This window comes from Erpetoichthys calabaricus, chromosome 4 (assembly GCF_900747795.2).
Source record: "Erpetoichthys calabaricus chromosome 4, fErpCal1.3, whole genome shotgun sequence".
NCBI lineage: Eukaryota > Metazoa > Chordata > Cladistia > Polypteriformes > Polypteridae > Erpetoichthys > Erpetoichthys calabaricus.
Genome location: NC_041397.2, coordinates 84,341,243 through 84,367,627, shown reverse-complemented (window position 1 = coordinate 84,367,627; position 26,385 = coordinate 84,341,243). Strand labels below are relative to the sequence as shown.

The following is a 26,385-nucleotide window of genomic DNA, read 5'->3' as shown; positions in this document are numbered from 1 at the left end:
ACTTCAGGTGACCTTATTTTCCGCCTTTATTGTATATTATTTCAGACTGATAAGTATACCAGCAATTAATGCTGGAGCATCCCTAATGCTCAGCAGTTAAGCAATTAATATTAGTAATGTGGAAGTGCTTATATTAATTTTAAAAAACAGTCTTAATCAAAGTTAACTAACTGGAATTCCATCTGTAACATATACAACTTTCTAATCAGACTATTGTCGATCAACCGAAATAAAGATAGATTGAAAGATCAATAGTTTTTCTTTTTTTAACAGAACAAGATCTGTTAACTTTTAGCCCAAGAAAAACAAAAATCTACAAGAAAATATGCTTTAATTTCTCATAATATTTAGGTATCTGTAACTGTAATCACATTATTATAGTCATTAATATACCATATTTGTTTTGAACAATAAGTCATTCCAGTTCAGGAAAAAAAAGACAAATCAGCTTCTTTGCAACAAAAGCACTGAAGAGAACCAAGCTCATGACTCACATGGGTAGTTATTTCTTCTTTGTCACATGCTTATTATTATATACTAGGCAGACGCCTTTATCCAAGAGAACATTTAGAATCAGTACTCAATGCATACATTTTTTTTTTTTTTTTTTTTAAACTAAAACTGGATAAGACTCACGGTCACACAGCATATCAAAAGCAGGAACTGTACCAGTAAACGTGTCCTGTATAATTCAAATCTAGAAAAGCTAGCAGTATGAAAAAACACAATCAAAATATACTGGGATAGCACATAGTAAATTTAACACTAAGTAAAGTAAGACTCAGAGACCACTACCCATGGTTTACTTCTTAATGATCTGAGGGGAAAAAATGGAATTTGCTGATATCCAACAAAGAGTCTGCTTTCTGAACTTGAAAAATACATAATTCATTCTGAATTTCTGTATTTTGTATTAAATATATAGGACAGAGTCTAAAAAAAATAGAGAAGTGGTGACCTATAAGTAACATCTCGAGAGATCATAATCATTATGGGTGGACTCTGACATTATTCTGCATGCGAGAATACCATGGACAGCACGTCTACACTTCAATCATATCTTGATTGCTTCATTTCAAATCCATTGAGGTGGTGCACAGAGCCAAAATTATGAAAATTGTATCACTGTCCAAATACTTATAGACCTAACTGTAAACACAATTTTCATCCAGGAGGAGAAAACGTTCAGTACAAAGTTAAAAGTAATAATTTTTTACAAACCCTGAATGCAAAACAGAAGGGCTGCTGAAAATGTAAACTGATGTTGGTCAGAATGAATGAATATTTTTTTCCCCTTATGATAAAGGGGTTAAAATGCATACTTTTAATCTCCCTTCATCACAGAATACGGATGTGAGAGGTGAAAATCAAGCAAGTTTAGGTGTTACGAATTGTAAAACCTTTCAGGCACTAAATAGTTTCATAAAAACAGCAAGGTTTAAAATTACAGAGTTTTAAACAGGCTGATACATCAACTAGTGGCTCTTTGACCGTTACAATAAAACATCAAAATTCATGTGGCAAGCTTAATACGAATATTGACAACATTACATCTGAGCCACCATCTAAATCAAGCAATTAATTTGTCAACAGTCCTGAAAGGGACTTTATAAATTCATGGCTTTGGGAATTTCCGTGGCTTAGGTATAATAAATTTAAACAAGTGATTTTCTGCAGCCTTTGGTGTAAAGTTGGTCAGAGGTTATAGGGAAAACCAAGTTTTTCAAAGCAACAAAAAATTTAAAAAAAAGAAAAAAACAATGCTTATGATTGTGTAATTGCATTGAGCTCCTCATAGAACATACCTTTAGCCCAGAGGATGTCTCACACCTGTGAGCAAAGTGCTAAGAAGAAGCTTAAAGAATTTAAAGTAAAATTTCACATAGCCTACATGACTGCATATGAGGAATTACCACTGACAAAACATACCAAACCTAATAAAAACAAAAGGAATGGATGTACTGAAGATATAGAATGACCTTACATGTGTGGAATATATTGGGTGCAATTAATAATAATAATAATAATTACATTTATATATTGCTTTTTTGACCTACTCAAAGAGCTCATTTCAAATGACTTTAAAGCACAAACACTATGTGGGACTGCAGAGGCAGATTACATTTTAATCATTACAGACTGCTAAACTGATCTATTGCTGAAGAATGGAAAGCTTCAGGAATTCATAAAATACATCCATCCATTGTCTCCCGCTTATCCGAGGTCGGGTCGCGGGGGCAGCAGCTTGAGCAGAGATGCCCAGACTTCCCTCTCCCCGGCCACTTCTTCTAGCTCTTCCGGGAGAATCCCAAGGCGTTCCCAGGCCAGTCGAGAGACATAGTCCCTCCAGCGTGTCCTGGGTCTTCCCCGGGGCCTCCTCCCGGTTAGACGTACCCGGAACACCTCACCAGGGAGGCGTCCAGGAGGCATCCTGATCAGATGCCCGAGCCACCTCATCTGACTCCTCTCGATGCGGAGGAGCAGTGGCTCTACTCTGAGCCCCTCCCAGATGACTGAGCTTCTCACCCTATCTTTAAGGGAAAGCCCAGACACCCTGCGGAGGAAACTCGTTTCAGCCGCTTGTATTCGCGATCTCGTTCTTTCGGTCACTACCCATAGCTCATGACCATAGGTGAGGGTAGGAACATAGATCGCCTTGTGGCTCAGCTCCTTTTTCACCACGACAGACCGATGCTGAGCCCGCATTACTGCGGATGCCGCACCGATCCGCCTGTCGATCTCACGCTCCATTCTTCCCTCACTCGTGAACAAGACCCCGAGATACTTGAACTCCTCCACTTGGGGCAGGATCTCGCTACCAACCCTGAGAGGGCACTCCACCCTTTTCCAGCTGAGGACCATGGTCTCGGATTTGGAGGTGCTGATTCTCATCCCAGCCGCTTCACACTCAGCTGCGAACCGATCCAGAGAGAGCTGAAGATCACGGCCTGATGAAGCAAACAGGACAACATCATCTGCAAAAAGCAGTGACCCAATCCTGAGCCCACCAAACCGGACTCCCTCAATGCCCTGGCTGCGCCTAGAAATTCTGTCCATAAAAGTTATGAACAGAATCGGTGACAAAGGGCAGCCCTGGCGGAGTCCAACTCTCACTGGAAACGGGTTCAACTTACTGCCGGCAATGCGGACCAAGCTCTGGCACCGATCGTACAGGGACCGAACAGCCCTTATCAGGGGGGCCGGTACCCCATACTCTCAGAGTACCCCCCACAGGATTCCCCGAGGGACACGGTCGAATGCCTTTTCCAAGTCCACAAAACACATGCAGACTGGTTGGGCAAACTCCCATGCACCCTCCAGGACCCTGCTAAGGGTATAGAGCTGGTCCACTGTTCCGCGACCAGGACGAAAACCACACTGTTCCTCCTGAATCCGAGGCTCGACTATCCGACGGACCCTCCTCTCCAGGACCCCTGAATAGACTTTTCCAGGGAGGCTGAGGAGTGTGATCCCTCTGTAGTTGGAACACACCCTCCGATCCCCCTTCTTAAAGAGGGGGACCACCACCCCGGTCTGCCAATCCAGAGGCACTGTCCCTGATGTCCATGCGATGTTGCAGAGGCGTGTCAGCCAAGACAGTCCTACAACATCCAGAGCCTTGAGGAACTCCGGGCGTATCTCACCGTATCTCATAAAATACAGTGAAATAAAACTGCATGCCAGGGTATTGTCCTGGAGAAAAATATGCAGAGAGTGGTCCAACAGACAACTAAAAAAAGTGGAAAAACAAAAATGGTAGCTACATTTGTATTGAATTTGAAAACCTATAATTCAAGTGCTTTCAAAGTCATGCAAGCTTCCGCAATAAACAATAGATTGAAGAAAAAAAAAAATACCAGAAATAACAGTCAAAGAACTACAAAAAAAATTTGGAATTATAATAGGCTTAAGAAGAGAAGTGATCAATCAGTGCTTCTGTGTGTTTTGTCATTGTAGCTGTGGGTGAGTAAGGCAGGATCAAGCACGGGTAATACGCATGCCGAAAGAAATCTCTCAGTCCAAGAGTTCATTTTGAAAAATTTAGTGAAAATTAAAAGAATAAAGAAAATGTTGCTACACACATAGAATAAAAGGCAAAAAATGGGAAAAAAATATTTCTTCTATAAACTTAGCTTTTCTTGTCAAACCATAATTGTTTCTATACTTAAAGATGCTTTACTTCATCTTCAGTATGCTGTAACGTACAGCACTGCACATTCAATAGAGCAGATTAACTTTCATACTATTAGGCACATAAGGCACGGTTTAAAACAATGTGCCATCCATACCTTAAAACACAGCAAGGCAGGTCACTAACCAAGACTATTCTATAGTTAGAGGGGCAAAAAGTAGTTAGACTATACCAATTCAATTTAACTTGTGGGGGGTAATAAGAACCTCCCATAGACTATGCATTAATATTTAGGCAAACATTTAATATATAACATATAACTAACAAATGGCTTTTACATTCATGATTCATGGTCTGATGAATATGTCACCAAAATATGACAACTCTTGTAAAATGGTACAAAATCAACTTACTGAAAAGTGGGTAGGAGGTAGAGATTGTTCAGACCGAGTGGAGAGTGTGGAATTTGCTCAAAAGCTAGAACTCAGATATGTCTGAGTTAGTTTGTAAGAGGACTTGGGAGAAGAAAAAAAAAAAAAGCCTTGCTGTACAAAATGTTTTGCCCATATTAGCTACACAGTGTGAACAAGGTTTACATATTAGCTATACAGTGTAAATAAGATTTGCGCAAAACTGAATAAAATCAAAACTTTGTTATTCACTATGTCTTAATGTTGGAGGATTTAAATCAGGACATTCTAAAAAGGTCCATTCACTTAAACAGTATGATCCGAGCCCTGTGTGACACAGGCTTAGCTCAAACAAGAGGAAGAGGGGGCCTCAGTATACAGAATAGTTTTTGATTGTTAGAATCGGATGAGTAGACACTCATATTTGTAACTGTATATTAGTTGTGGCTGCATATACCTTTAATGTTCTAACAAAAAAAGCAGAGCTTTAAATTTGCACAAAAGTCAATCAGCAGTCATAGGTCAACTACAAGGGAAAATGACAAAAATCAAGATATAAAACGGAGGATAGACCCACAGGCACAGAACAGAAGACAAAGTCTTTAGGTTAATATAAACTATTTTGTTTCTGGAATTTAAAAACTAAAAAAAGTAACCTGGCTGTTTATTTTTTCACTTTAGAAGGCAGTTTCTCCCAAGTAATGTGTTTTGTAACTAAACTGAACTTCATTTGGAAGAAAGAAAAAAAATGTAAATAAGAAATATAAAGACAACCCTTAAATGCAAAAACAAATTGGGTTACAGCAATGACATGAATGGATCTCATTTGTAACCCTGTTTTTCTATTACAGATGGAACATACACAGAAAATGACCATTAATGGAAATATCTGCAACAATGCAAAACGCTTTATTACTTATTTTACAGTAATACTTTTAAAACTTAAAACTGAATCAATTACTATAATCACAAAACACAAATAATTTAAACTAAAATGAAACACATATTATAGTATGTTGACATTATGCTTAAACATCCTTTTTCAGATAATGACACAGTACCTTATATATTTGGAAAACAATCATAATCATGGCATGAAGCCCTCCACTATCTCTGACTGATCTCTCAGCACAAATGTACTATCTTTGCAGATGGATTGCTAAGGGTATACTCACACTGGCAATTCATTCCATGTGCGAGCACATTTGTCCACATGTAACTCTGCAAAGTCTAATTTGTATGACTAGTGCGATTGCTCCGTGACAGGCCAGCTATACCGTGCCCAGGCCTGCTTGGCCCGAGCACAGTTCAGTAGCATTCAGAAACCGTGTGATCACTAAACATACCCGAAAATGGAAAACAGGCATGATGTCAATGATTTTATTCAATACCATTTGAGTTAAAAACAGTTTTTTATTGTCACCTTACACATGAACGTGAATTGTAATTGTCAAGAAAAGCTGCAAATTCCTCCCTTAACATTATTCGTCTCTGTAAAAATCTTCTCATACATGCAGCACAATTAAGAGCAAAACACTGCACTACACACTCAATAAATCTGTATGCGGGTAGAGCATCATCCTGCCCAACACAACTCCAAAACAACCACAAAGTAAGTAAAATCATTTTGACATGCATGCTGTCACTCCATGTTCGGATCTTGTTTTGGCTTTACACAAAGTCGCTCGGTCTTGACGAAAGTCTGCCTGGGCTCAGAACGTTAAGCGCAGTGTGAGTGCAGGCATGCAGGAGAGTAGGGACGTGGGACAATTGTGTGTTTGGGCATGGTACACAACAAAAGTGCCTAGTGTGAGTACACCCTAACAGTGCTGTCTCCGCCTCCCAGCAGCTGTACTCCTGGAGATGGTGTGGCTACAAAGTGTAGTTTAAGGATGCTGGAAATTACTGGCTGTGGTGGGTTGGCACCCTGCCCAGGATTGTTTCCTGCCTTGTGCCCTGTGTTGGCTGGGATTGGCTCCAGCAGACCCCTGTGACCCTGTGTTCGGATTCAGCGGGTTGGAAAATGGATGGATGGATGGAAATTACTGGCATAAAGTTCTTTGTCTCCTCAACTAAAAGACAGCTGCCTATCTAACTGTTCATTTCTAGCAGAGTTTATTGCATGGCTATGCCAGTTACATTCAGTGACAGATGCTGTCTTTGTAGATGTATCACCAATAAAGTCACCTCTCACTTTCATAAGCTGTACTCCATGAGACTGTACAGGTGGAATGTGTTCTTTGGACACTGGGAATTACAGGTAGTTGTTAAATCGTGCTGCTAACCTGTGGCTAAGCTTGTTGTGAACAAGAAAGCACAAAATGATAAAGTGACAAACTCTGTAGTGTGCAGTACTATTTCTTACCATTAAGAACGGCTGGATGTATTCAAAGGTATTAAAACTGGTTTCCTTCATTCTTAAGTAAAAAAAAATACAAGAAGTCACTTGATGAAAATTAAAATTTAGTTGAAAAGAAAAATTTTGATGCATGTTCATATCTGCAGAATGGCTGTAACCAAAGACTGGCATACATTGAGACCTGCCTATACATTTATCAGGGTTCACATAGTGCTCTCATATTCTGTACTTTCAAATTTCTTCTTTACTCTGTGCCTAACAGGTTAAAGATTAAAGTGACCTACATTAGTGTATTACTCAAACATAGTTTGAGGCACAATAATATGCAAGTAAAAACTACATATTAAAATGCTTCACAGTGGTGATACAGCACAGCATCTACACAAGTCAAAAAGAAAGACAGCAGAGGTTATGAAATTATATCTGAAGTGATTTGTCTTTGATGCCCTTAGAATTTCAGCACATGACAGAAGAAATCATTGTTATTAAAAAAAAAAAAAAAAAAAAAAAAAAAGGCACCAAAATGCACACATACAAGCTTGCTTATGTCATTGCCAATTTTATCTCATTATGGAGTCAGTTCAGAAATATTTCTGTGTGCTTTGACAGCGCAATTATGTGACTGATCAGATGTGAGTTGTAATAGTTAAAACATGTAGTGTTAACACAGTCGTAAGAGGAGACCAATTAATAGCGAGATGACTCACTTTTGAATACAGTGTCCTACACAGCCGTTAAAAAGGAACAGAGGCATCGCATTTATTCTCAGATTGGAATGAACACATCTACAAGATGTCTATTTACGTATCCATTCATTTTTTTCCAGTTTATAAGGTCTGGTGTCACAGGTGAAAAAACATTGCATACACCCACCATTATACAGCGCTAACCACATTGTTTAACTTTCTAAAAAAGACAAGGTTTAAAAAAGAGGCTGTTTGTCTAATCTAAACTAGCAATGAAATGAGCTGCCCTATTTGTTAATACTATAAGATTTACAGTACAATCCCTCTTAACCAACCACCTCAGGACTGGACCCATAACCGGTTCCCGTTTTGGCCAGTTAATCCGACGCATACCTATTTTCATGTAGAAAAATATTTCTAAGGTATGTACTGTACCTCTTCGACGTTCCTGAAGAAACCATATCTACAAGGCTTCATCCACAATTTCACACACAGGTTTTTCTCATGCAACGACTGGACAGTGTGGTGTAGCAAGTCCACAGCTCAAGTCAAAAAGGCCACTTTTTAAATAAATATTCGCCGCACTCGTGACTCAGCAAGTACGTGTGGCCCATCGGTTCCTGAGGAATTTGTGATGCGGGCGATCCTAGCTTAAGTTCACAGGTAAGGAGTCGTCTGCATCCGTAATTGTCCCCGTGATAAACAGAAGCATAAGGCGAATAGGGGGAGAACAGGAAAGAACGGGAGGTTAATGGAGAAGGAAGCAGATAGAGGAAAGCTGATGCAGGAGAGAGCGAGCGAGAGCAGATTCGATGGAGCAAAGGCAGGCAGCTGGGAGGTGAACCCCTGCAGATGAGTGTCTGGCCGACACTTGGTGGGGCTGAAGAAAGCGGTCGCTCCAGCTGAGCGATCATGGAGCTGGAGTGACTGGAATTGAAGACGACTGGCCGTCGAAAGGCAGTGGCAGTCGTGGAGGCTTCGGGCTGGTTTACCCCAGCGTGAGCGCCCTGGCCGCTGTGGAAAGAACCCAAGTCTCGATCCAGATGGCGCCCGACATAGCCAGGGATCGGACGGCTACCAAACCAGTGTGGAAGGCAGCTGCACCTACAGGTAGGACGACTTCCCTGTTGTGAAGCCCGATGGGAGAAGCAGGGAAGCCGCCAGGTAGAAAGAAGGCACCGTGGAAAATTCATAAAGGAATACGTAAACGGAAATCACTCTGAAAGTAGGAGCCCTCTCACCTTCCAGGAAAGAAGGAAGTGCATACATATAACATAAAGAAGACCTCAGGATTAAAAATAAATAAATAAATAAATAAATAAATTTTAACAGGCCGGTTAATCCGAGGCCAGTTAGGAGGGATTGTACTGTAATTAGTTTTTCAAAGAAAAAAGCACTGCAAATATGCCAGTTAGCAGGGTGCACAAAACAACATACTTCTTTAATTTGCAAATGCTAAATTTTTGTTATTCATTCTGTTTTTGAAGTCAAATAAATTTTCATTAAAAAAAAAAAAAAAACACTAAAATGTGAATGCAGTGAAAGAACACATCATATATTTGAAAGGAATGTGGACGAATGTGACAGTCTACTAGTTACGCTGCAAGTCCAGTTAATATTCTAATTATGAATTAGTACATAAGCAAAGCAACAACCAAGTCTTAACAACACAACAAAGAATTCTGAAACAGTGGATTAATATAAAACTGACAAGTTTGATTTCACACAGGAAAATTCAAGTTTGGACAGGAGGATCAAACAGAAAAAGAGGGAAATTATAGCAACAAGATTATGTGCAATTTGAAAATTTAATCAATTTGACTCATCCCTTAAAAATTACTCTAAGACTTTTAAGCAGCCAATGAAAACAAACATAAATCTTGTAAGTCTTACAATAGCAAATGTTAGAAACCTAACAGAGGGATTCTCTAACAAAACATATTTTAAAAGCATGTTACAAAAACAGATTTACAATGTTTGTTTGAATTAAAATATTCTGAATTATCTTGGAATTTAATATTTCAACAGTCCACCCTATTAAAAGGACAAGTGCATTTGTCTGGATGCTACATCTCAGTCATTCCAAAATATGGCACTTCACAAACATTAATACTGCTTTTACAAATCCCATACCAAAAGACATATAACTGCACTAATTATTTATATTTCAACCCATTTCAGACTGGTAGTATAGCTCCTGGTCATAATATTTGCATTTTTATTTTTAGTATTGACTTTGAGTGATATTTTTCAGGTACTAGAAAGAAAACGTCAGAATACAGTAAACTTACATATGCTAAGATAAAGAATGATATCATCATGAACTACCTGATTTATTAACTGTATCTGAAATGCCAACAAGATTATAAAACACCCTCCTTTTGTTGTTAGATATGGGATTCTCCCAGTATATTACACATTAAAATTCAAGTGCTGCATTGTATTTAGATATTAATGAATGCCAATATTAGTTTACTTAAATGATAGTTCTGTAACTAATTCATGGATACACCAGTATTTTAAAGCTGCTGTTACCATTAGTATTTATACATTTTATATTCTATTACAGAAAATGGCACAATAGCTTACATGAAAAATGGAGGTACTCTTATTAAAAAGGCTGCTAAATGGGATTTCCGTTTTTTCCATGCTATCAAATAAGTATCAAGTATTGTGATATACACATATACAAATTCAGCCAGCATTCCATCCCCGCCTCCACCTGTCAATGGATCACCAACTTCCTAACCAAAAGGAAACAGCAGGTGAAACTGGGGAAACTCGCATCTAGCTATCGTACGATCAACACGGGCACCCCCCAGTAATGTGTGCTCCCCCCTCTGCTCTTTTCCCTACACTAATGACTGCATCTCTTATCTTATCAAATGTACAGATAAAACATCCATAATTGGGCTCATCAGGAATGGTGAGAAGTCTGCATACAGACGGGAGGTTGAGCAGCTGCCCCTTTGGTGTAGTCATAACAGACTGGAGCTAAACACTCTCAAGACTGTGGAGATAACAGTGGATTTTAGGAGAGGTCTCACAAAATTATCCTCCCTGTCCATACTTAATACTGCTGTTATAATTGAGGAAACATTCACATTTCTGTGAACTATAATCTTACAGGACTTGAAATGGGAGACCAATGTAGGATCCATCATAAACATGGCACAACATTAAATGTACTTCCTATATCAACTGAAGAAGTTTATCCTTCCACAGGAACTGCTGATTCAGTTTTACACAGCAGTCATCAACTCTGTTCTCAGCTCATCCATAACAGTGTGGTTTGGATCAGTGACTAAACATGACAAAAACAGGCTACAATGAATACACAGTGTGTATATATTATATTTTTTTTTTTTTGGGAAGCTAGAATTACACAAAGGGAGAAAATGATTCACGTATATTAAAATAGTTTTTTATTCGTAACCTTTCAACAGGTGTCATCATCGAGGAAAATGATTCAACATACAGGAATCAAGGGCAATATATACAGTCATATGAAAAAGTTTGGGAGCCCCTCTCAGCCTGCATAATAATTTACTCTGCTTTCAACAAAAAAGATAAACAGTGGTATGTCTTTCATTTCCTAGGAACATCTGAGTACTGGGGTGTTTTCCGAACAAAGATTTTTAGTGAAGCAGTATTTAGTTGTATGAAATTAAATCAAATGTGAAAAACTGGCTGTGCAAAAATTTGGGTCCCCTTGTCATTTTGCTCATTTGAATGCATGTAACTGCTCAATACTGATTACTTGCCACACCAAATTGGTTGGATTAGCTCGTTAAGCCTTGAATCTCATTGACAGGTGTGTCCAATCATCACAAAAAGGTATTTAAGGTGGTCAATTGCAAGTTGTGCTTCCCTTTGACTCTCCTCTGAAGAGTGACAGCATGGGATCCTCAAAGCAACTCTCAAAAGATCTGAAAACAAAGATTGTTCAATATCATGGTTTAGCTACAAAAGCTGTCTCAGAGGTTTAAATTGTCAGTTTCAACTGTAAGGAATGTAACCAGGAAATGGAAGGCCACAGGCACAGTTGCTGTTAAACCCAGGTCTGGCAGGCCAAGAAAAATACAGGAGCGGCATATGCGCAGGATTGTGAGAATGGTTACAGACAACCCACAGATCACCTCTAAAGACCTGCAAGAACATCTTGCTGCAGATGGTGTATCTGTACATCGTTCTACAATTCAGCACAATTTGCACAAAGAACATCTGTATGGCAGGGTGATGAGAAAGAAGCCCTTTCTGCACTCACGCCACAAACAGAGTCGCTTGTTGTATGCAAATGCTCATTTAGACAAGCCAGATTTATTTTGGAACAAAGTGCTTTGGACTGATGAGACAAAAATTGAGTTATTTGGTCATAACAAAAAGCGCTTTGCATGGCGGAAGAACAACATCACCTTCCAAGAAAAACACTGTCAAATTTGGTGGAGGTTCTATCATGCTGTGGGGCTGTGTGGCTTGTTTAGGGACTGGGGCCCTTGTTAAAGTCGAGGGTCGGATGAATTCAACCCAGTATCAACAAATTCTTCAGGATAATGTTCAAGCATCAGTCACAAAGTTGAAGTTACACAGGGGTTGGATATTCCAACAAGACAATGACCCAAAACACAGTTCGAAATCCACAAAGGCATTTATGCAGAGGGAGAAGTACAATGTTCTGGAATGGCCATCACAGTCCCCTGACTTGAAAATCATCGAAAATCTATTGGATGATTTGAAGCTGGCTGTCCATGCTCGGCAGCAATCAAATTTAACTGAACTGGAGAGATTTTGTATGGAAGAATGGTCAAAAATACCTCCATCTAGAATCCAGACACTCATCAAAGGCTATAGGATGTGTCTAGAGGCTGTTATATTTGCAAAAGGAGGTTCAACTAAGTATTGATGTAATACCGCTGTTGGGGTGCCCAAATTTATGCACCGGTCTAATTTTGTTATGATGCATATTGCATATTTTCTGTTAATCCAATAAACAATGTCACTGCTGAAATACTACTGGTTCCATAAGGCATGTCATATATTAAAAGGAATTTACTACTTTGGATTTTTGTTTATCATTGGCTGAGCTTTCAAAGAATTAAGAAGGGTTCTGAAACATTCATATGACTGCAGCTGGTGAAGTATGATGATAAAGGGAGAAGGCTGTAAGGGGGTTGGGGTGGATTAGTAAGGTGGGATTCAGAAGGTGTTGGTCATAAAGACTTTTTTTTTTATTATTATTATTATTTAGATGTTCCTCTTTTTAAGCCTGCATATGCTGTGTTCAAGTCCAAGTGTCTGTTAATGGCGTTTTCATTAGAAAGCCACGATTCAGCTAACTCTCTTGCAACTCTTTAAGTGTTGGCCCTGCACTTTACTTTCACAGTGTCCCAGTTAAATGGGTGTCTGGTGGTACTTATGTGTATGTAAATCAGTGACCGTAAGTCTTTCCTTCTGAAGGTATTGTAATGTTCCTATATACGTGTTGTGAGTTCTTTAGATGTTATGCCCACATATACCGCTGGGCATGCATTGCATGGAATGCTGTAAATTGCGTTTTTTGTATCCGTGGTTGACTTTTTTGCTTTTAGCATTGAAAAGGATAGTCCGTAAAGTGTTTACCAGTTTGTGTTTGATCCCAGATCTGGACAGGACGCGTGCTGCACTTTCTGACACACCACAATGATAAGAGAGGGTGTGGCACGTACAGTGGAGGACCGAGTTGGAGTCAACTGTTTGCCAAGGTCTGCAGTGTCTCCTATATAGGCATTGTATAATAAATGTCTTAAGGTGGCCGTTCAATGTGAATATACGAAAAAGATTGTCTTTTTTTTTTTATGTGTCCATTGTGTTACAATGGATGTTAATTCTTTTGAACAGAGTCCGAACGCAGTTCCATTTATGTGATGAAGGGTGGTTGCTGGAAAAGTGTAGCATTTTTTTTTTTTTAGCATAACAATCTTTGTGATAAACACTTGTAACTAAACCGGCGTGGCTACCTCTTTCAAAAGAAATGTCAAGGAAATTGATGCATCCATTTATTTTTTTCCATTGTAAATTGGATTGCCGGGAAACACTAAGGTGATGTGGTTGTAGAATTCATTCAGCTGGTTACTTCTTAATGACAAATGCATTGTCAATGTTGCGTATCCAAAGTTTAGCTAAGAACCGAGATAGAGGCATGCTTTCAAATCGCTGCATAACCAGTTCAGCTAAAAGTCCCACTGACATGCCTTCTTTCTATCTATAGTATTTTCCACTAAAATTGAACTGGGTATTTTGGCAAAGTGATACGAGATGCATTATGTCCTTAATGGTCAGCTTCTTTTGTGTTGTTATGGTGGGGTCATTATTTAGTTTTGTAAGTAAAGTCTCTGTAGCCAGATGAATTGGGATTGTACTATATAACAACACAACATCAAAAGAGACCATGATCTCATCAGCAGCAATGGATATATTCTGCAGGCACTGTAATGCAATCTCAGCGCCATTAATGGAATAATCTGAATCATATGTTAAATGCTTGAGCATACGAAATAGTCTTTTAGATAAGTTGTAAGTTGGTCCACTGGTTAGGCTGACCAAAGGTCTGAATTTTAAAGGGATCGTGTGGATTTTTGGGAGGCCGTAGAATTCTGGGTGGATTGCACCATTCGATTTCATTTTACAGTAATCTTCGAAGTTTAAGCGGTTGTTATTTCGGAGTTTACCCAGGATGGTGTTGATTTTATTTAAGGTGGCTTTTGTAGGGTCGCTAGTTAATTGCTGATAGGTAGTGGTGTCACTGAGTATTTCCTTTACTGTGGTAACATACTGCTCTTTATCCAATATAACTGTCGCACCTCCTTTATCGACTGTTGTAATAACAATCCTGTTACACACACAGAGAGAGAGAGACACAAACACACTGTCTTTTTTAACCTGAGGTGTGTGATTAACTGTTGTGTGCATGTTGATTATGTAACTTATAATTGGAGGGTCACCAAAACCGGAGTCAAAATCCTTGTATGCATACATACTTGGCCGATAAATCTGATTCTGAAATCAATAAATCCCTACATCCAGTTCAAAATTCACTTAAAGAAATATTCAAATTACCATTAAAAATTAATTACAATCATAACAGAGGTATGCAAGTGCTGCCACCTTATATATATCTCCTGTCCTAGATTTGAATGCAGCACTTAGACATTGTTAATGGAAATTTGCACATTCTGTCCAGCCTGCATTTTTCACCACTTGCTCCAGATGCTGCCCCACAACCCAAACTCATACATCTTTAGTTGGTTAATTCTACACCGGCCCTTTGTGAGAATCTGAACAAAAGGCATCTGTGATGTGTGCACCATCCATGGTTGGTTTCTAATTTACAACTGATAAGCTAAAGCTTCCCACAAGCCTAAACTGGATTTACATATTTGAAAATATGAAAGCAGTGGCACTCATCATAGTTGTGCACACAGTGTAAAATGTTACGCAATCTCGGCAAACCCAATAAACATGATAGGTATTCAATTTACTATCAGTTTCTCCATTAACAGTAAGGAACAATAAGCAGTGGGCAGTGTACTTGACACTAGTTGGAAGATGTGGCGATGTCACTTTTGTATTAAATTTAAAATATGCTTGGCAGTGCTATATGGAAAATGGAGACAAAGGCTTATCAGTGCAAAAATATTCTGTGCATTTCTGACCACAAAACATGGAGGTGTTGCTTGGACAACACCGTAAAAACTAGGAAAAGGAATAGGCTGGCCCAGTGCAGGCAGCAATATAACATCTCGAAATTAAATTATGCTGGGAGAGAGAAACTGGGTTTAAATGTTGGCATATTTAACTGCCTCATGATACAATTTATATTCATGGTATATAGGTAAGAAAATAACACATAAGTTAAAACACATACCAGCAAAACCACCTGGAACCCATTAAACAAAAACAAAGTTTTTCCACAATCTTTTAGTCACTTAGACTAAAATTAGATCAAAGCAAGAAAAGTATAATTTTTACTCAAAGTCTCACACTGATCCAGTATATCAATTGTTTTTTCTAGAAGAAAAAAAAAGTCTGAAAATAAAAGCATGCATTTCTAATGCAAAATTAAATTCAGATGTTTTCCTTTTTTGTAGAAGGCTAGTGTCAAACATTTTACATTTTCAAAGGAAAATGGCATAAACCAGGAAGGGAAAAAAGACTAAGTGCTGAAAAGAAAAAAAAACTATGCTCTGTAAAGTATGTACTTAAAGAGGTTAGTATACGGCTTTAGTTTTTAAAATAAACTGAAACTCAGCAATGACACTAGGCAAGCTGCAGCTATAAACATCACTCTGCACATGACTCAGAGTATCCAATCTGCACACCGCCAAATAGTGCAATATCTGGTAGAGGTCATGTGCCAGGCTATACAGCCACTCCATAAAAAAAAAAATAAAAAAAACACACACACACAATGATCTGCACAGCTACGATAAACCCAACTGCACAAGACAGATGTTTTACAAATGCCTCTTCATCTCACTATACTTGGAATACTGAAAAATACAGATAACAGAATTTAAGATAACTATGCAAAGTTGTATATGTAAAATAGATTGTTATCCAACCTAACTATGAGTAGGCCTGCAAGGAGAGGAACTTAAAAAGAATAAAGCTTTTAATAGTCTCAAAAACAAACTATACTGCTAGAAAGGTGAAGTAACTTGTGTTCAACAGCTAATTCACAGGTACGTTAAATATGCACTGCTTAAAATGAAAGTTAAACTGTAAACCTTAGTTTGCTTGACACTAATAAAATGAATTAAAACAAATTTTTACTTTGACTAGTGACTGGAATCATACCTTTTGGTTTCTTATTTTTATTGTACAACTGGCCTAACATACTAACACTTGCCTTTACTGGGGGGAAAAAAATGTTGCCATCTTACAATTATTTTTATCAGCACAGTATTGCAACACTGTGAACTTTCTCTATACCCTGATCAGAGTTTCTCACAAATATGATTAGCAGAAAATGAAGTGAACAGCGAGTTAAAACAGACACAGAAATATATGTGTGTGAAAATTTAAACAAAGATTTTTACATATTTTTTTTTAACCACCAAGGAATTTGTGCTAATATTTAGGAAGACTATACACGATTCAGTTAAACAATGCTATGGGTAAGGCAATAAAATATAATGCATTAACAAATACGTTCAAAGGAATTTACAGTACAACATTAGTTAACCTAAGCATAAATTGATTACTGTGGCACATTTAACAAGACATACTGGCAATGTTGCTTACACAACAGGCAATCTGTGTGCTTTAAAGCACTGGACTTTATATTACAGATTATCAAATAGTAATTTTTACGGAGAAATTCAAGCTTACATTTGTCTGGCATAAAAATCTGACATGCCTGACTCTACATGTTAATTTCACGGTGCTATATTCTCTGAAGGTGCCACTTGAGCAACTTGGATAGAATAAAACTGAACACTTTATGCATGGATTGAAAAAATGAAGCCCTTGCAAAGAGGTGATCAAATTGTAAATGTTATATTCCATCCATCGATTCGTCCATTTTCTTACCCCTATAGTCTAGCTCATGATCACGGAGAGCCACAGCCAGTCTCAATGGCATCTAGTGCTAAGAAGCTACATTTGCAAAATGCATCAAACTTCAGGATGCTTTGCTTATTTCATTTTTACTGAGAATTCCATAAACACAGTAATTCACTATTTTAACCTTTTTCATACAGTACAAGGTTGAAGTGCTCCCTTTTCTCAGTTTCATACCATGCATAGTCACAAGCTCATGTAATATTTTTTTTTTAGACAGCAAACAGAAAATGTTTAACTTAGCTGAAACCAACTACTTCACCCTCATCAACAGAAGAAAACTACAAATTAAGCAGTGTATACAACCAATTTCATTTTGTAAATTAAATAACTCAAAACAAAGGCAATAAGCAATATGATATACTGTATATCCCATCAGATGGTGAAGTTTGGTTCACCATTGGTATCCAGTTATTATTTGGCAGCTGGTTAAGAAAACAAGGAGCAATTAAAAGTTAAGAATATACATGTTAAAGATTAAAAGAAAGCTAAGCAATAACTGCTTCAGCAGCAACAACTGGCTTTGAATTAAGGAACTAGTTTGAAATATCTGTAGCCCATCAAAAATATGCTTGAGGACCCCTATTATATATAGTATGCTGCGGAATGCACATATACTACCACTAACATAGTAGTGTACAGTTTATTAAAAGAATTACAGTAAAACAGAATGGTGCAGGCGTCTATGTATAAATAGTGGTTAAGATTTTTCTTCTTATGTTCATTAATAAGGTTTGCACTTGTTCTTGGTCATTAATTCTGCTAGCTCAATAAGAATCACGTATTTACACGTGACAAACTTAATGAAGCGTTTCAGGAACTGTTGAAGGAAATCATATGGTGTGCTCCATGGTGGCAGCTTTAAGATTCTTGTAATGTCACTGCATATTATGGATGTCTGGTAACAGCCAGGCTTTTTAAAAATGTATATACATGCAACAGACTTTCATATCTAAGCAATTTAAAAGTCACTTTGCTCAGATACAGTATAAAGTATGCCAACATATGACATTTTGGTTCACAGGAGTCAGAATTCACACTTTAAAAAAAAAAAATAATTCTTTACTTTTCATGAAATCAACAGAACTTCTGGTCTTGAATTAATGAAAAGCACCTTAAGCTATGCAATACAGTCAAGGTATTTTACTGGTATGCATTTCTATTTCAAGTTATCATAATCTCCATGTTTCAATGGTTGGTAGATTGGCCTGTTTAACTGTTACAGTATGAGTGCTATGCTAGTGCTAATATTATTGTTTCTTGTGTCAACAGCAAATTTTATAGTAGCCAGTGGTCCATGCTGCAAATGTTTGCATTGCAATGATGGGACAGGGAGAAGTGTGTTTCTTAAAAAAAAAAAAAAAAAAGTAAAAATTCAATTTGCAGACATTTTTGTACTCTGCCCTCAACTAACTTAGATGCTAAAGCAGATATTTGCACAGCTTGGTTATAATGCTTTGAACCACTAGGCAACTCTCTCTACCCGCACAACATATAATTTATTTTAAAAACTGCAGAATCACAGAGACACAGTTGGCATGGCTGCTAAAACAGAACACTTCAATGCTAAAAACAATCAGCAAACCCTAAATATGTCAACTACCGTGTACTTAAAACCACAGTATAACAAAAAAACATTACAAAGACAGCAATAGCACATAAAACACATATCTGAAAGGTATGGTAGAAAATGGGATTCTGCCTCCAGTTATGAGTAACTACTGGTACTGCAGTTAAAGCCATTCCAGCTCAATGTACACACTTAAAACAATACAAAAGCCTAATTACTTATGGGAGACACAAAATCCGTTTTGCGGGAACTCTGAAACAATAAAAATTGATCACGACGATAACTGTAAAGATGGGACAAACTTAAATGAATGACTTACTCATTAAACACACTCTTCAGTTACTAACACGCAATATCCAGAAATCATAACATCACAACCATAACAGTGATCTATGCATCCATTTTCAAACCTACCCAAAACTGATTTATACCAATTGCCGATTTTTTTTTTTTTTTTGCTATATCTTGGCATTCACTTAGTAATGTTTGAAATTTTTACAGAATACAACAGTGAATAAGTTTAAAGTGCACACATAAGATAAATCACATTGTCAATAATAATAATAACAATAATAATAAATAATCTTTGAAAGATCCATTCTAAAACCACAACATTTGTTGTTACAGTATCACAAATATTTTTTTAAATATTACAACAGTTGCTTCCAAGGATTAAGTTACAAAGGATTAAAATCAAGTGGGGAACTGTAGGCAGATTTCTCACTTATCATAAATACATGTAAAGACAATGAACAGTAGTACCTTACATTACACTAAAAATCGTGTCCAGGAATGTATTCATAGTGTAAAGACATAAAGCGGGAATGATTCTAACTTGCCACTCTTACACTACCCTAAACTACCTACAGCCAGCTTTGCTTAGTCTATTCCACTTGCAACGTACAGTATGTGTACAGATACAAACATAAATGCTCATTAACAACCTTAAACACAGTGTAAAATTGTTACTTTATGGGCAACTCTGGTTGTGTGGACAAGGTCACAGCAGTGGTAGATGGTATGTGACCTATATAACATGCCCAAAGTGGTAGAACAAATGCATTATTTAACAAAAATCAGTGATAGAAAATGGAATACTTTCCATTTTTTGGACAGTAAAGGTATACTTCACGTTAAAAGACCTAAACATTCAAAAAAGATGTAATGACTACTAAAACAAGTCTCGGATGTGAATATTGTATAAATTAAACATAATTGAATATTTAATATTTGTGATAATGCAACAAAAACAAACAAGGGTTTAAGAAAGAGCTTTGTGACCTATCCACCATTCTGTGCATATACTTATGACAAATATATTAAAGTGAGAAATCTGAATTATGGCACACTGAAATTACCAAGTGAGATGCTTTGATCTCCCACTGCATGCAAACATAACACATGTCAGAATTGATATAGAATATGGGATCTAGACCTTGCCAGTGAAGGAAGAATATGAAGCAAAGTTAGAAACACCCAAAACAAGAGTAACTGGAAGCTGTGCACATTTTGTAAGGAAGATCTAGACCAGTGTGTGGCTTGAAGAAAGAGCTGGTGTTTCCACACCATCATGTGCATGGCAAACTAACATACATTGGCAGTTTTGAGACGTCAAAGTAAAACCTGCCAAGAATGCTTAGGTGAAGAGTAGTTGCGATTATGATTTGTGACTAACATGCAAGGGGTGAATCTTGCCTGTAAGGATGAAACATGGGTAAAGTGGAAGAAGGCCAAACCTTGGTTACTGGTGTTAACCTTTCTCCAATTTATTGCTCATGGTCAAGGGCATTCAGTCTTTATAAACGTTTAGAATTTTTTAAATGTTACCTTCACAGCAATTACACCTCAGGTCAAAGGTAACCAGAGCCTAAATATGTCAGACATAGATGCAAAACGACAACTAGTCCCTCTGAAGTCATACTTCTCACATAAATCAGAAAAAAGTTTTGAGTCCTACTGTGGAAGACTACTGAAAACACAACCCCAAAAAAATGCAGCTTTACCGATCCAAACTGAACCTTGATGTGATAAGGGATTGACAGATGTTTAAATATAAAATGATCTCCGATCCCAATAGGCTAGTACAAGGCTTATGAGTCACTGCTAAATAATGATATAAAAAATAACGGAAATGTCACCATTGAACCTTTTCTGTCGCTGAAAAGGGGGCACCTAAATGCTGCAGCGTGGCAGTAAACTCTCGCGCACATGCCCCGATTACCTCTAACAACTGTCCAGCCCATATGCTTTTGTCCCACCTCGCATACAAGCCTTGTCAAACAGCAGCGCAACAGTAAATGTGGCAACGACACCAAAGCAGAAGGATCAGGAAAGCCCTGCCTCGCGAAGAATAAAGGCGCAGGTGCCCCGCCCAGTCAGCGCAAGCCGCGCCTAGACGCCTTTCAGTCCTCACAGCTTCTGTTTAGAAAACACGACCACACTGGCTTTTCCAAACGAGTCGAGGTGGCCACCAACATTAAGCCACGTCCGAAGGAAAATGACAGGGAGGGTCACCGACGCTCTCTCAAAAGAAGTGCTTCTAAAAGCGAATGTGTCAGGTTTGTTTTTAGTCTGTGGCAGAATCGTTCAGGAATAATTCGGATAGTGTACTCAAATAAATGACAGATCGACGCGTGCATAAAAAAATAAAATAAAACATGCGACGCAAGCGCTTCTCTACGCGCCTCAGGACGCGAGGTAGATAAGAAGTGCGCGCCAGGGGCCTGAAGATACATAGCAGTCTCCGGGAAAAAAAGAGCGGGGCTCTGTTCACGTCTATCGGTGGCGGGAAGACATGATGTTAAAACACATGATGATACCTCTTTCTCCCTTTTATCTGCGGCAGTACAAAAATCTCCGGCGCTGATCACTAACCTCACGCTGTCAGCGAAAAAAAGAAAAACAACGCAGCAGCTTTAGGCCCAGAGAGCGCGTGTCATGCTGCTCGTATACATAACCCATAAACCACCCTGTCAATAAATGCATGAAGACGCCGGCATTAAGGTGTGCTGCGGCACAACCGAATAACCCACCGGCTCTGTTGCCGAAACAGCGTTGGTGTACGCATTTAAATGCACAGCAGCTTTGTTACCACTTCCAATAGTGAAGCTCTCAAGTGTTATTCGACAAAGCATAGTTATATATTACTTGTACAACTTAATGATACATAAATTCCAGTCCAATTAGGAAAGCGTTTCCAAGTTAACACTACTGTTAAATACTGTCATAATAGATGAAGGGCTGTTGACATACCTTCCCTGGTTGATCCCTTGCTCTTTGTCACTGATCGCCGCGGTGTAAATCCTCCGGTAGCTTTCTGCAAGCGCTGTCCCGGAAAGCAGCAACTGGTATCGGCCCCGACAATCCGACGGGGCCCCGGGACCAGGGCAAGCACTCATGCCTGACCCGAAACCCGAAAAATCCGCCCCAATCCCTAAAATGACCTTTGCTCCCAGCCCAGTGGAAGCAGCAGGTGAAGGCAGGAGCCCACTGGTCCCTACTGCAGCAGCAGCAGTAGCGGCAGCACACATCATCCTTTCAACAAAAAAAATAATAAATTATATAAAATTCATTTAAACGCAAAAGCCGTAAGACTGTCATTCAGATCCGGCTTTTGCTACCGGATATACCCAATAATCATTATATCCACAGGCTTGAAACGAAACCGCACGCTCCCCTCCTCTGTGCAAATACGAAAGTGTCTCCCCTTCTCCGTACAGTAATGATATCAGCGTCTCCGGGCCTCAGGCCATGCCGCTTCGCACGACTGACACTCCTTTTCTGTACATATAATTTTCTTTAATTTCCTGCTTTGTTGACTATGCCTTTTGTTAGCTTCTTCTGATTTTGTAGACATTGAACCGACTGCGCCCTCACTACTGCCATCTTGGCTTCATCATCTTCATCATTCTTTCCTGCTTTCGCTGTCAGGCATGCTGGGATAGGTTTCCATCCAGGCTCCAAGTGCCGCAGGCTTGCGCAACAGAAAACGACTGCAGACGACGTTCTGGCGCATCACGTTAAGAACGCTCTCGTACGCGGAAGTGACGTGCCCTCGTTTGGCCTTAAAACGGAGCTGCTAAAACGAAAACAAAAAGACGCGAATATGCGAACCTTTCTGTAGATTTAGGTGGTTACGTATACGTTTTTGCAGATTAATCCTATAATATCCGAAAAAGAAAATCCTATAGTCGTTTTTGAAAGATAGCTGGATGTCAAATGTCTGCGGAAGTCTTCCAGAGCACACCTTCTCCCTTTTTCTGTTCGTGGTGTGGATTTTTTTGTAAGGTGGGCTTTTTATCTTTAGAGTGTTTTTCTGACTATCATAACAATGTAGGTCAAAGTCGTATATGGTTTATTGTTTAAAATTATATTATTTAAAATGTATAATTCACAAAAGTACATTTCTTTCAGCATCCTCTAACCAATCCAAGCAGCATTGGGTGCAAAGCAGGAACTAACACAGCACAATGTTGCAGACAATTGCACTGCCAACACGCACCAACCCATGCTTACATATAACCAATTAGGATTCGCCAAACAATCTGTAATACACATGTTTGGGATAGAGGAGTCCTTCAAACTCCACCCATAATGAGAACTTGAAACTGCACACAGTCCAAGCCCAAATGGTATGATTTGAACCCAGAATGTTGGGTCAGGAAGGCAGCAGAACAAACCACCATGTTGACCCTCAAACACGTATACCAGGATAACATAATTTTAAGGTGTAGGGAAAAATGTGCAAATTGCAAATATTGCATGTACAGTTGGAAGATTAAATATTTATAGTAAGATAAGGGGTTAATCCCCCTGTTTTGTGAATAAGCCATGCTTTGTCTCTTTAAAACAGACTCATTTACAGGCCAGTGTAAAATGGGCTACGAAAGGTCTGTAGCCAGGTGTGCTGAGGAGATCATTTAGGCCTAACCTGAGTGTGTGTCCTCAGGTCTGCAAGGAACAAAAAAAATCTGCTTAAAACAAGAATCTGGTTTTCTTGTATTTTGTAGTTTTTATTTATTACATATCATATACCATTTGACTCATCTTGATGTCTAGTTATGCAAGATTTCAAGCTCTTTGGGTTTTCTATCAATTTTTGGCTTTCTAGGCCCCAGCATCTATCATTTGTAGGCCATTTTGGATCATTTCTTTGCGCAAGAAATTACACCCTAATGGTAAAGAGCAAACCAATAAGTGTCTTTAGAAGAAATAATTAGAAGGACTTGAAGTTGTGCATGCCCCTGAAGTTATGTTAACCCTCTAATGGGATACCAGAGTTCAAAGTTCCTCCTTTTCACAAAACTACAAAAAATGGGGATCGGTAATATAGCCATGTGGAGTGTTGTTTTATGCTATTGCAAGGCTGCTCGTCACAAATACAATAGTATATTTCATATCTGATTCCTTACCAGGGGTACTAACCCTCTAATAGCCACTTCCAGGAGATTAAAAATGACAAATTTCAAGCTTAAGCATGTGGCGTATTGTTTTAGACTATTTTAAGATCAGTAATTATGAATAAAATGTTATTTTTGTATTTTTGATTCTGTTCTAGAGAACCAAAACCTCTATGGATCTTCATCAAAAGGTGAAAAATGACGCATTTCTCTTACAAATGAGCATATTTATAGTTTAAACATGTAGATTGAAGCACACATTTTAATATTTGAACTATTTTTGTTTGTTATGTACTTGGACCTTATGAAGTAAATCATTACATTTCTAATGAGAAGGGTGACTTATGCTAATTCTGATTTTTTTTTAATTGTTGCCTTTTTACTTTAAACATGTTTTTTTGTTGTTGTTTTTTATTTCTAGAATGTTGTGACATTTGAGGTATTTTGTTATTGATTGTAAGTTAATTTGTTGTTTAGATGAACTAGTACATGTCATGTTTTTTCTTTTGCCCTGTTAATTTATTCTTGACTTGCCATGTATCTTGTTGATTCACAGTGATGTTGGTTTTGTATCAATTTTGTTTTACAAAAGTCAATTTTTTAATAAGATTGCACTAATTATATTTAGTTGGTGCATTCTTAAGTACACTGTTTTCTTTTAGACATAACTTTATCAGCATTTTATTCTATCTTTATGCCTTGAAGAGTGTTTGTCAAAATTGTAGTTTTTTATATATCAATTTTATTAAAAAAATAATTGTGTGACTGTTTTACAGGTATGACAGTGACCTTTGATTCACATAGACAGTAACTGGTCTTGAGTTTGACCCTGTGACTCTGGAACAATGAGGCAATAGGTCAAACCCCTTTGAGAAACAGCTAAATAAATATAAATTAACTTTCTCAGGCCCGCTTACTCTAAATCATGGCTATGGAGAGCCTGGAAATATACCAGCAGCATTGCAGACAAGACAGGAAACAAACCAGGCAGCATGATAATCCATTATTGGGTCCAATGACACATACTCCTAAACAAGGTCGATTTGAAATTGTCAACCTAACTTGCACATCTTTGGGAATGTGGGAGGAAAACTGGAATACCAGGAAAAAAAATAAAAACATACACACACATGGAGAATGTGCACACTCCACATACAGCTGATAACAGTTCGGGGTAGGGTTTGAACTCCGGACAATGAATTAGTGAGACGGCAACTCTAACATTTGTGCCATTGTGATTCCTAAAGAAAATACTGTATGAAAAAAACAATGTTCACTGAATAATATTTTTTAAAAGATGCCCTAAATTAAGTGGTGTTCACACTCAATAGCTATAAACTCTCTGATTTTTCTGAATTTCTTTTTCTTTCTGTTCCTTTTTGAAGGGGTAATAGATCTGTTAAGGACTGATGTACTGTAACAAAATATAAACTGCTCAAAAAAATTAAAGGAGCACTTTGAAAACACATCAGATCTCAATGGGGAAAACTCATGCTGGATATCTATACTGATATGGACAGGGTAATGTGTTAGGAACGAAAGGATGCCACATCGTTTGATAGAAACAAAAATTATCAACCTACAGAGGGCCGAAATCTCATTGCAGCAACTCAAAATTATACTCGGTAGTTTGTATGGCCCTCACATGCTTGTATGAATGCTTGACAATATCATTGCATGCTCCTAATGAGACGATGGATGGTGTCCTGTGGGCTCTCCTCCCAGATCTGGACCAGGGCATCACTGAGCTCCTGGACAGTTTGAGGTGCAACCTGGTGGCGTCGGATGGACCGAAACATAACGTCCCAGAGGTGTTCTATTGGATTTAGATCAGGCGAGCATGGGTGCCAGTCAATGGTATCAATTCCTTCATCCTAAAGGAACTGCATACTCTCGCCACATGAGGCCGTGCATTGTCCTGCTCCAGGAGGAACCCAGGACCAATAACACCAGCATAGTGTCTGAGAATGGGTCCAAGGATTTCATCCCAATACCTAATGACAGTCAAGTTGTCATTGTCTAGCCTGTAGAGGTCTGTGTGTCCCTCCATGGATATGCCTACCAAGACCATCACTGACCCACCACCAAACAGGTCATGCTGAACAATGTTACAGGCAGCATAACGTTCTCCACATCTTTTCCAGACCCTTTCACATCTGTCACATGTGCTTAGGGTGAACCTGCTCTCATCTTTGAAAAGCCCAGGGCGCCAGTGGTGGACCTGCCAAT

General features: G+C 38.4%; 1 protein-coding gene across 1 annotated transcript in view; it reads right to left on the bottom strand.

Moving 5' to 3' along the window:
• The window catches only part of mycbp2 (MYC binding protein 2), a 412,376-nt gene extending 389,640 nt beyond the window's left edge, over positions 1–22,736 (bottom strand). The window contains 1 exon segment of the mRNA XM_051926880.1: positions 22,010–22,736. Within this exon segment, the coding sequence (XP_051782840.1) occupies positions 22,010–22,290 (281 nt within the window). The 5' untranslated portion in view covers positions 22,291–22,736.
• Positions 22,737–26,385: the final 3,649 nt, after the last annotated feature.